The sequence below is a fragment of the Columba livia genome, chromosome 2 (genome assembly GCF_036013475.1).
Source record: "Columba livia isolate bColLiv1 breed racing homer chromosome 2, bColLiv1.pat.W.v2, whole genome shotgun sequence".
NCBI classification, from domain to species: domain Eukaryota; kingdom Metazoa; phylum Chordata; class Aves; order Columbiformes; family Columbidae; genus Columba; species Columba livia.
Genome location: NC_088603.1, coordinates 43,650,227 through 43,662,573, shown reverse-complemented (window position 1 = coordinate 43,662,573; position 12,347 = coordinate 43,650,227). Strand labels below are relative to the sequence as shown.

Here is a 12,347-nt window from a genome sequence, read left to right as displayed (position 1 = left end):
GCAATCCCATGAAACATGTTTAGTGCTGAAGGAGACAGCCACGTTCCTGATTGGTAGAACAGAGCACTCAATGACTTCCAACCTGTGAATAAATCTCCTTGGCTGGGGAGGAGAGTTACTGGACACTTCCAGCCCAGCCTTGCCTTTGTCAAAGAAATGGCCCTTGTGGGAAGAAATGCACATGGTAACATGGGAGTTGCTGACTGAAGCAGCCAGATCGCTTTCTTGTTCCTCGTGAGATGTGGCTGAGGAGGCAATCTACTGTCATGGTCCCTTTCAAGATGAAGTAAGTAGGGCTTGCACTACCGCCGCCTAGGCTGTACTTACTCTGCAAACAAAGTTTTTCAGTCTTCCATGTGGCAACTCTTTAAAATAAGCCTCAGAAACAGGGGCGATGTTCTTTTAGCAGGTGAGCACAGCTGAGAGCCCAGACCGCAGATACCTGTATTATATACTCAGTCTTGGGGTGAGAACAACTTTCTCCTGTATTTCACCTTCTCACATGTGGGTGGCTGTGCTGCTGACAGGGCAACACAGCCATCCTGTCTCTCAGATTCTTTCCTTCCAACAGGGGAAGATGCAGAGGCAGCAGACTTTGCTGCCAAGCCCTTCCACTCCCTCTGTGCTCAGCACAAGTGCCATGGTTTTGGGAAGCCTCTCCTGAAAGGTGCTACAAGAACACAGAGTCACCCAACTCTTTTCTTTCTTTATTTTTTTTATTGAAAGCTTCATCAAAGAAAACAGAAGTTTAAACCTAACATCCACTGATCTACAGAAAGCCCCAGGAGTGGGAAAATGGCAGCTATTAGGATTGTGGTACAAATGGAAAACATAAAAAAAAAAAATCATAGCAGTACAGATCTTTCAAAGACATTCTGAGACATCAGCACACAGATGCTCTTATAAATAAGATTCATAATTTAATGTATCACAGAGGTTCTGTATTCTACATTTTGGCTACAGTGAGGTCTGTAAGGGCTTTAAAGAACCTCTGTCCCATTCTGGTGATGCATGTTTTCTTGATAGTAAATTTGTCTGCTTTCAAAGCTCTTTTGATTTTTCTTCCAGACAGAATCTGTTCATTCTCCTTTAAAAAGGAAATCAATTAAAAATTCCTATATGAATTCTGTAAGCTTCCTGGTTTTACATAAAATTTGGCTCCAAAAGATAGTAGAATTTTCTTCCACTCTGGAATACAGCATATTTAATAATACTTCAGTTACATAAACCTCATGTTCTCTTCTCTAGGCTGTATTTTTGGGCTTTTAAAAATATAACGGATTGTAAATTTCACCAAATTAATAAAATTACTATCCAATAGAAAGACACTTAAAGGCAGAAAATTAATGTTGGGCAGATACTCTCTTAAGGACAACAGATCCAGATCTTGGAAGGTGCTTACACCTTGCAGGCTTTGGCCCTACAAGGAAAAATGCCTGTGTGAACCTATCAAAGGCTGACATTTTTCACTTCATTACACATTTTGATTAAGACGAAAGAATTCAGCTGTCACTGTTGCAGAATTAACAACTGAAATAAACACAAGAATTTTTCTCATCATAGAAAGCTAAACCAAGACTGGGATTACTTTTTTTTTTTTAAACAGCTTTTCTCTCATAATTTTTTGTTTCATGTTAACAAAAAGCACGTTAATAAAGGGGAGAAGAAAGGGTCTCTTCTGCCTGCTTTGAGGCACAAAGGTGAATAAATCTCTGGGGTACATACAGCGCTCTAGCCTATGTGGTGACAGGAGCGATATAGAAAAAGTTGCTGCTCTTTTTGAGGGGAAAATAACTCTCCTTACACTGCTGCTGCTTGGTGAGATTCTAAGAATCTGCTCCACTGAGAGAGAAGCCTGCTGCTCACTCAGCCCTCCTTCTGAGAAAGTGTGCGTGCACGATTGTATGTGTGTATGAGAACTGAAAGGAATCATCGTTACCAGAGTCAATCGCCATTAAACAGAAAAGACCAATACACCAAATGTCAGCGTTTTTGTTGTTTTCTGTTTCGCATTTCCATCACACCGTGACCATTTCCTTAGTTCACGTTGGCTACTGAGAAAGACCAGGAAAATCCCTTACCCTAGGGCACTTCTTTTACATCCGGACCAATTTCATGTTAAATAAAGTTTTGAAAGGAAATGTTGACCGTGCGTGTATCAAACATCACTATCTTCAACTACCACATTTGGTCTCATCACTAAAAGTGGATTGATTCATTACTCTAAGCACATTATCACTCTTTAGCATGACTCTTGCTATAGGTGGAGCTCAGCGAGTCTGCCTAAACCTGTTTTCCTCATGTCAACCTCAGCATTAAAGTCAGGTGGCACAAAGAGCACCATCGAGTTTTAAATCATGAAGCATGGCAATTTGTTAAACACTTAGTATCAGTCTTGTCCTTCAGTACCATACACAACATAATATAGATCCAAATACTATGACATATTAAAAATAAACTTTATTACAATGCAGGCTTCCTCAAATTTGCTGAGTTTTGGTACACATACATACATAAATAATACCCTTCGTTTGACTTTTACTTGAGTAAAAATCCATTCAAATGCTTCAGCCCATTGCCCATTGAAAGCTTAAGCCCTCACTTCTCTAATCACCAGCCTTTATCTTCCACAGCTGGGCATGCATCCATAGCAGAAGATGATACAATGTGATGCAATTGCTCCCAAATATGCCTCATTCTGCATTAACGTGGATTTCTTGATCAACACATCCAAGGCAGTCTCTTGGTAAACAGAACTATACAAGTAAGCACAAGCTAAGGACATTTCAAGAGTCTGTTTCACTGGAAGGCAATAAGAGGACATTCACAATTTGAGGCCTGACTGTCACAGGTGAAAAGTGCTTACAAAACCAGCAGTAGAGCCAGATAGGAAGAAGAGTCCCTCAACAATCTCACTGGGAAGTGAGACTTTTCAGTGCCCTGATCTACGCTCAGGTCAGCACCTGCAAATACAATACTCTCTTCAGTTCCGCTGTATCCATTTATTTTCTCAATGTTAAGTGATGAGCCCAGGTATTCAGAATTTTCTAGCCATAACTTTTTTTTTCTGACACCCATTCTGAATTTATCTTTAAGGTAAAAACAAAAATACCAAACCTGAACATCCAGATTCGACTATTTACAAGTATTTAGGTGTGATGGAAAGTACATACGCAGTTCAGCTTATGGATCTGATGTTACTTCTAGACCTCTGGGCCAGGCACCATTGCCTTAGACTTCTAAAGTTGTTTCTGCAACCTTTCAGGAACTCTCCTGATATTTAAAGCTAAATTGGTAAGACAGACATAGATAATGACTTTACAAATTCAGGTCTTCAAAAAAAGAAAAAAAAAAGGAAAACAGACACTCAAACAGATAACAATAATAAATTTCCAAAAGATCTCATTAGCCAGAACATAATCGAAACCAGTTTTAGATTTCAGAGGCCACAAAGTATTCCTGTGCTATGACAACACCCATGCAGCAAGTGTGTTGCTCTTCCACTGTTCTCTTTTATCTCATCTTTAACTTTTACAAATTAGTTACCACTTTCTAAGCATTGTGTACGTTCCAAGTAAGTTTTTTTCTTACCTTATGATCTATGACTGTTTATATTCAAGGCTTATTTCAAGTACCAGTTCACTGTTTTTGGGGAGATCAGTAAGATGATCGGTTTTATTTAGGGGATCCATATTCTTTCCTCTTCTTCTTCCTCTACTTCTTTGCTTTGTTTCTTTTGATCTCAAACACTATTAAACATTATAGCATGGAAACAAAAGGGAACAAGTCTAACACAGAATGCACTTGAAACACTTCAAAGTGACAGGCATCGTGATATCGTGTTGCCCATCTGGCTTAATAAAAAACACTGAGATTGTTTAACTTTCTTTGCTGAAAAACATAAGAAAATGTTTCTGAATGTATAAATAAAGCAGCAGAGTTCTGAATAGAAACAAGAAGGTACCTCAGCATATTCATCAGCCACATGGTAGCTACCTTGTAGCCTCATTGTTGATAATAAATGAGACTTTTTGTGTGTCACATTAGAGCTAGCACAAAAACAAATGTGTTTATTTCATATTTAACTGACTTGTGCCTGGGGTTATCTCTACTTGTACAAAGAATTCAGAGAGAGACAGAGAGAGACTACGTGTAGAAAGGAAGAAAATAAGGCTAGATCGATTTTTTTTCCCCTCCTATGCCCTCCAAAGAAAGAGGGAACCTTCATCCAAGGACAAAATTCAAGTGCCACTCTCAAAAAGCAACAAGTAATGAGAAAGCATGTGAAACCAAAAATTTGGGGTTTTTTTCTGTTTTTTGCTTTTTTTTTTTTTTTTCTGAATTGAAAACACGTTGTGGGTGTTGTTGTTCTTTTACTTTGGCATCACCTGGTTTTCAGAAGCACTGAACATCAACAACAATTCTGGAGAAAGCAGAAGTTTTACCACTTCTGAAAATCAAGCCCTCTTCCTCTGGTGAAGAACCACATGAACTCCCATTTCTCTCTTTTCTATGTTGCATATCTAGCAGCCATTTACTTGGGAAATCCCCTCCCCCCACACTACGTTAAAAAATACGATCTTGCTTTATCAATTTAAAAAAATAATTGTGTTCTTTTCCCCATAGAAGTCAGGTTAGGGAAATACAGAACTCTTTTTAGAATTGGGCAGCTGAATCAGATCGATCCAATATATATGTTTAAATCTCAATCTTTTTAATGGATACCCTGTCTCTAATGCACCACAATAAATGTGATCAAGCTTCCCCTGTCTTCTGGATGGAGGAAAGTTTCAAAATGTTTGGTTTAATTTTTACATCTAGAGATATGTGTGTGTATGTATGTATATATTCAAAAGCTGCTTCTCTTCTGCCTCCTTAAGGAAAAAAAAATCAGCATTTGACTCGATTCTCACCTTTTTGTTTGTTTGGAAAAAAAGTCAGGGCCATAATCAAGATTTGTCTATGGTAAAGAAGTGCCATTCCTAAAACAGGTTTCAGTGGGTTCAAGTAAGCAAGTGTCTTCTTTTGCCCAATCATACTAATTAGTGATTGTCAGCCAACATATTAAGACAACAAAAACCATAGCAGAGAAGAATAATTTTTAACTTCCTGCCTGCATGACAATACTAAGTCATTTTCAACATTTCTGCTTGCATGGGAGAGCTAAAACGAGAACAAAGCTCAAGTTTGCTTTCTTCTGCATCTATCTGGCAATTCAAACGCATCGCTGAAAAACAATCGCAGAATTAAGGTGGCTCCATGCTGGACGATGACAAAGACTGAGGTGAAGAAATGAATCTGCGGTACGTCGGGATTCAGAAGGAAGACTGTTGTTTCAGTAGAAATACCAAAGATCAGGCAATTTAACAGAAAAACTCCTCAAAATTAAAGCCCACCTGGACAGATTAGTTGGTAACCCACTCCCCCTTGCTTTGGGGTGTTCTCCAAAGCTCACCATCAACAAGCTTCTAATACCAACTCTTCTGAAATTTCCACTATAAACATATGCAGTATGTAAAACACCAGTGGAAGATAGTTTAAACAAACAAGAAAGTAAGAACTGGTCCGGCCATGTAGGTCAAATAAAGATAAAAAAAAGAAAAAAACCTCTATCTTCTGGACTGCGTTAGGGTGTCACTTCATCTTTGGTATAAAATAGGCCATCCATAGGCTGCATTTGTTCACAACTAGGAAAGACTACAGAAATTGTCAACAATTTCTTCTATCTATTGCTTTTTTTGCACTTTTTTGACCATAAGCTCCTATCTACTTAAGTTTTTTTTAATGCTCTTAAGCTAGGTTTTTGCAATGTGACAAGCAAAGCAGACTAAAAACTTCTTAAAGCTCATAAAAAAGACTGCAGATAAAAAGCACTAATGCTTTTGCTAGCGATCACGCTTTGTAAATAAAAAAATCTGCATTCTGCAAGAAAAAAACCCTGCATTCTCTATAATGCAGCAAGTTTTTTTCTCAATTCAATAACTTTACTGTAAAATGCTTTAGCCTTCTAGAATTTTTTCTGTCAACACTTAAGACAAAGTTCATAAAAGTCCCAGCATTTTTCCAATCCTTTCAGTTGCCACAGTTCCTTTATCATCAACTTTTCTTCAAAAGAAGAAAATCATTTTCTTTTAAACTGTACAGTTTATTTTTTGTTCACCCCAAAAACTCAGTCTATTAAACTTCTGCACCAGCACCGGTGTGAGCAGTTTCAATTCATTCTCGGGTTTTCTAACAAGACGTTGACAGCTTGCCTTGAGAGCCTTTGACGTCCTTAAAATTAAGGCAATTAAGATTCAAGATAAACCTTACCTAAACATTTCTTTTAAAAAAAACCTCAAAAAACAAAAAACCAAAAAACCACTCTAGATTTAAAACAAGAAGAAAAATAAAATGAGAGAAAAGAAGTAGCTTAATTTTTGAGGAAGACAATTGGTTTTCGTCTCAACTTGCTCCCTCTTGACATCATCAGTTTTTCTGTTAAAAAAACAAACAAACAAAAGAACAAATAACCTAGCTACACCTCCAGGAAAATTCTGAATTCGAATGTTCCTCCAGATGAAATGTCAACCCAGTGTTTTTCCTCTGGGTTTTTCCTTTAGTTGAAAAAAAAAATAGCAAAAATAAAATTGTCAGACTACATGACGGAACCATTTGCACAGCACATAAAAACACTGTTTTGTTTTCGTTGGGAAAGGTAGAAAAAAAAAAGCATTCATTTGACGCCTGTGCAAACTGGAAGCCAACTTCTTGTTCAGTGAAGTTTCTCCATTCAAGGCAAAGATTTCAGACCGACATTCTTCAGTCCTGTTTATTGTCTGTAAAAACAATTGAATTAAAGTGGTCATTATGTCAAAACAACTTTGAAACAGGCTCCTCTCCTTTTTTTCCACCCAATTCCCTTTAAAAGTTATCCAAGCTAAACTAACTTTGCAGCTGTTTAAATACGATACCACCACTAAGCTGAAAACAGTCAGGCAGAAGAAGTGAACTCCTGCTTTGGGGACGTTAACACATCCTACGCAGATGAATTTACTCTTTTCAAAGCTATGCTTAACGGGCAGTCTAACTACACTGAAACGAGATGAATACATGGCTTAACACTGTGTAAATATTTCAAGAGTAATACAATAAGAAAGCGAATATTTTCACAATAATAAGTGGTACTATTTTTTTTTAATACTACTAATAAAATGATGGAAAAAATACAATAAAAGGATACATTTAATTTTCTAAAGAAGAACACATTTTCTGATGGGAAGAACAGTTAAGACTGGGGAGCAGTTTGCTTAATGAGCCAGTTATGGTAACTTAGAAGATAATATTAATTAGAAAAATATAATTTTTGATCATATACTATCAAATCTTTCTAAATTCAGCACAGAGAATAAACTAAACTATCAAACCATTTCTTATGGAAGAAAACTAGTTTTGTGTCTTTGAGGTTTCATGTCATTTAAAGGTATGTCACATTAAACTTATCTTACACTATATGAGAGCACTGGGGAGATGTAGAACCTACGTATAAATGTTTCATGTCTAGGGCTATCAGTAAGGGTTAGCTATTGCTTCTCCTGCAGTCCTCAAAACTTGCATGGAAAAAATCTTTTTCCAAATGAAGTTCAACACAAAAAAATCCAGCACCTTTTCTTTTGCAAGCATTAATGCATTTGCCTTGCTTAGATTTTAATTAATCTTAATATTAGGAGTTAAACTACGAAGGACATTGATGACATAACATTTGCCACGGAACTATTTTCTCTGGGATGGTAAACATAAAACTAACTTCAATTTTAGATAGTAAATTCACCAAAGGGCTTTTTCATTGCCTGAACCCTGAAAACAACAGATTTATGTGGTAGGCAAAAATTCATTATTTTCTTAGGGTTTTCTATGCATAACTTCCAGTAGGAGTACTCATGTTGGATGCACACCTCCTGAGGTTCTACTGCCCTTCTGGGTCGAGTGGCCACCATATATGGGAAAGGTCAGTTCCACTGAAGGATCACAGCACACAATCTCTGATCTAACCTGGCACTGAGTTTGGCCACAAAAGCCTCCAGAAAAATGCAATTCCACAATTAAAATCCGAGTACGCTGTCCAGCAGACTTTTGTTTAGGGGTAAGAAAGTACACTTTTCAGGGGGAATTATCTCCATTTATCTCCACTTCATAGATTTCACACTTCTATGTGCAAAATCAAAGATTTAGAAGGAAAAAAGGGAGCATGGGTCTAAAATAATCAAGGTGATTTCCTCGTGAAGAACAGTTCTCTGCTCAGAAACCAAGGGCTGTTTCTCCTGTATTGCTACACAAAAGGCAGCCAGGTTTTTTGCCATGAAGTTGTAATTTTTGAACATCTATGGGTGGGATCCTCAAGTACAGCAGCCAGCATATTAAATAAAAGAATATGTATGCTGATTAAAAAAAGTGGAACTTAAAATTTAATTCTCATGGTTTATTTTTACTTACAAAGAGAGTACAGAGTCCTTATACCACCCAGTTCATTCTGAGTACACTGCCTCTCCTTCGTTGCCTGCAATTTCATGATTGTTGCAAAGAAAATAAATATAATGAAATACACTGTTATAACTTTCCTCCTGACTGATCAGTTCCTATGAAACAATTTTATAGTGTATGCCTTTTCCTTTGCCTATATCTGACAAAATCATTGTCCAGTCATGTTAATTACTTCCTCTCTTGCTTTGAAAACAGCTGTTGTACATTGGGCATGACGCTTGCTATTGACAAATATGCTGTTTGAAGAGCAGATTAATAGAATTATATTTTATTTACAAAATAACTTAACTTGGTTCTATATTAGAGGTTACTGAAATATTCTGGCAGAAGTTGGTTTTTTTGAGACAGAGATTGTGCATGTATTGGTTTGTTTCTACAGCTTCCCACACTTTGCATTTCTGCCCGCAACTGGCAGATACAAATAGAAGGCACGTTTCAGAAAAAAATACTGAAATAATTATAATAAAAAATCAGTAGTGTGTCTACCTATTTGATTAAAAAAGAAATTCCTCTGAATATAAATGCCCGTGCCATTAGAAGTATATCTGTCATTGCAAAAAAAAGGCAGTAGCTGACAAGGACAGATGAAGGATCTCATTCTCAGAGAAGGTGGGAATTCACCACGCTGGCAAGAAACACAGCACCCAATGCAATTAAGAATTGCAATGTAGTTTCCTCCTATGTGGGAAAAATGTCAGAATCGGCTGCTCACAGCTATCTTCTGAGGGCTTCTAAAGCTCAGTCCTTCTGCTTGAGACTGAAGCAAAAGGGAACTGGAACTGGGGAATGGTAGGATCCAAACTCCTACAGAGCACAGTCACCGAAACAAGCCAACAAGATGGTACAGTCTCATAGATTTCTCTCCCCTTTATATTCTGTAGGTTTTGCCATCATGTATTTACAGGTACTAGAGAGGCTGACAGCTAGAAGGGATACACATGCATAGACTGTGTCTCCAATCTGGTGAATCAACAAAAAGCTTGTGATCAATTGGTTCTGTTATATGTACGTATAGACAAATACAGGCATGACATAGTGACATAGGAAATAGTGAAGTCTTATGTATTATGGTGGTCAAAAAGGGATATTGTGTGATCTGAAATCATTTGCTAGATGAATAATTGCATCTTCCACTTCCAGAGGTCAAAAATGAAGTAAGGCAATTGACAGATGGGTATAATTCTAATCTTTCCTACACCAGCTCATTTCTTATGCCTCTATAAGTACAATATCAGGATGCATTGACTGATATATCTAACATAGTTCTGTGTATTTGTCGACTTCCTTCTCCAAGAAAAAAGAAAAGGTGTAATTCTTTCACAGTGATAGTGTTCACTACACAAATATTAATTAAGGACTGTTTTGGGGCTACTTCCTAGAATCTGCCTAACATTGACTGGTCCCAGCGAGTACCCTGTCACTAACTAAAATTTTATTTTTCTATTATGGCAAAGAGAAGGAATGTCTAAGGACTATTCTGAAGATGAAGGGACTCTTTAGGAGTTCTAGATCCAGCTGTCAGTGTCTATATTTTGAGCTTTCTAAGATACTCGATGGGAAGCAAACAAAGGGAACAGAGGACTGGAGAAAGACACAGCAGACCCCATCCCTTTCTTATCCCTTCTTAATCCATGGCCAGTTCCTGCCCACTCAATGTCTGCATGGCACCAGTTTTGCACAATCACAAATACCAACTTGAGGCAATTTGTACTACTTCAATAGCTACACTTTCATGTGTAGCTACCTTTACATGTGTACTGTGCCAATATTTTCACCATTGCAAATTCTAAGCCCTCTTTTTAGCCTCTGATGCCAGATGTTGCTTTAGCCCAGTGTGATGATTGTTAATGCAGTTGTTGAAATCCTTCTGAGTCCAGAATTGCAGCAGACAGAGAGTATATCATTGCAGGCAGGAACTCAAGGACATTTTGCCAAGGTGAGGCCATTAGCCAAACCCTTTTGCTAATTACACTGCTACATATCCAGAATTCATCTGAATTTAACGAAGCTATTTAAAATTCATATTGCTGAAATGGGGAGCAGAATTTGGCCCACTATAATCAAGAAACAAAGCCTTCTGGTTACAAAGCATATGCCTTACTTACTTAGACTGTTGGTAAGAATATGCAGGCGCATGTTCACTGGATGTTTCCACTGTCATCTGTTGCTGTTGACCACTGGCTTCCTGTGATGAAGATGCTACTGTCTGTGGAGAAGTATCAGCAACAACACCCTAAGGAATCAAATCAGAACACAAAAACCTTACTAATTTTACTGCCTGCATGAATTACATTAAAAGAGATCAGCACCAGCTCACCACTCCTGTATTTTTCCAGAGGCTGAGAGAGTCTGAGATAGCAGAACCACACGCTAACACAACAAAGTCCATAAGTTTTAGAGAGCTAATCCAGCAACAAGAAGCTTCCTTAGCGTACCAGCCCTTGTAGTACTTTGCTCTCACAACCTGAAGTGGAAAATTCCTCCACTTTTGAGGACAGTTCTCTGCCCATTCAAAGCCAGAGGCAAAACTTCTTACTTCAGTGGAGTCTGAATTTTATCCAGTCTTTTTTACAGCGTACGTACAGCTCTTGTGACTTTCCCTTACCTACCCAGCTTTGCAGTGAGTTCAAGTTTATTTTGTTTGATTTGCAATGTGATAAATGCAGAATCTAAGCTCACCACTCTCTGCTTTACTACACATGCAACAGAATTTTAGCTGCCTTAGAAAAATACTGGACTCCTCTACACACTGCTTTTATGCATGTTCCCTTCAAAAATAAATTTACTTCACACTAAAGACTTTTATCTCTTAAGTCAAAGCTCCAATGAAGCTTTGTTTTATTTATAAGTTTGCAAAAAAATAGCTAAGTAAACACACAAAAGATGATGTGTATGAATTTATCATTAGGCCTTATTTCTTATCCTATTTAGACAGCCTGAATAATGTTATTTTTAGGTATTTTTGTATGCTTTCAAAGTAAGCTATATTTTCTTTCCTTTACTATCACGTTCACTGTGTTGGTCACATAAATAATGGCAGCAGGCCTCTTCAGTGAACATGCTTTATTACTGTATTGCACACAACAGAGCCAGAAGAGGGAGCACAAAGCACTTGCTTTGTTTATATTTGACTCCTGTGTAAACAACAGGTAGTTTATTTTAAATTATCTGTTAAAAAGATCAGTTTCATTTTTCAGAAATTCTTCACAATTATTGCTTAACAGACTGTCAGCATTATCTTTTTCTGTCTAATTCCTTCTCCTTTTGTCCATTTCATCTTGAGATTGCAAGATCTCTGGGGTAGAGACTGTATATTTTTGGTCTCTATTTGCGGAGCATTTAGCATAGTAGGGTCCTGGTTCATGACGCTTCATGAATACAGATAAACATTAACAATAATGATCATCCCTGGATCAGAGAAAGACAGGCTATATAAACAGATAATATTTTGATTATTACAATAGATAATTACGACATCATGTTACTTTAGCAGGCCTGAATATACCAATGGGCGATGGGGAGGAGGGCTCAGGAAGAATTAACTTTGTACTGGCAAGCACAGTATACAGCCAGTACTGCCATAAGAGCCACTATCCATCCTACCATCTCCTTTTAATTTGGATTTGTATGTGCCCAGTTTAATACCTAAGAATGGCAGCTGAAGGGAGGCACCCATATCCTGTTTGTAAATGAGCAAGGTTCAGGGCAAAATTATTCTGAGGCAAAAAAAGACTAGATCAGCACGACAGAACAGTAGCAGCCTTTCCTGTGGGACCTCATCTGGGAATCTCAGTAATTGCAAAGAACCAGAAGAAACCAGGATGAGT

The 12,347-nt window shown here is 37.6% G+C and overlaps 1 protein-coding gene across 6 annotated transcripts in view; it reads right to left on the bottom strand.

The window, feature by feature from the left end:
* Nucleotides 1–697: 697 nt before the first annotated feature.
* RBMS3 (RNA binding motif single stranded interacting protein 3) overlaps nucleotides 698–12,347 on the bottom strand; it is a 710,128-nt gene continuing 698,478 nt past the window's right edge. For 3 of the 6 annotated variants that reach the window (XM_065055125.1, XM_065055126.1, XM_065055128.1), the window contains 2 exons: nucleotides 10,626–10,753; nucleotides 698–6,818 (listed from right to left, as the gene is read on the bottom strand). In XM_065055125.1, the coding sequence (XP_064911197.1) occupies nucleotides 6,812–6,818; nucleotides 10,626–10,753 (135 nt within the window). In that variant the 3' untranslated portion in view covers nucleotides 698–6,811. Of the gene's footprint in view, nucleotides 6,819–10,621; nucleotides 10,754–12,347 lie in introns of those variants that run through there. The other 3 variants (XM_065055127.1, XM_013369491.3, XM_005499192.3) reach the window with 1 other exon arrangement.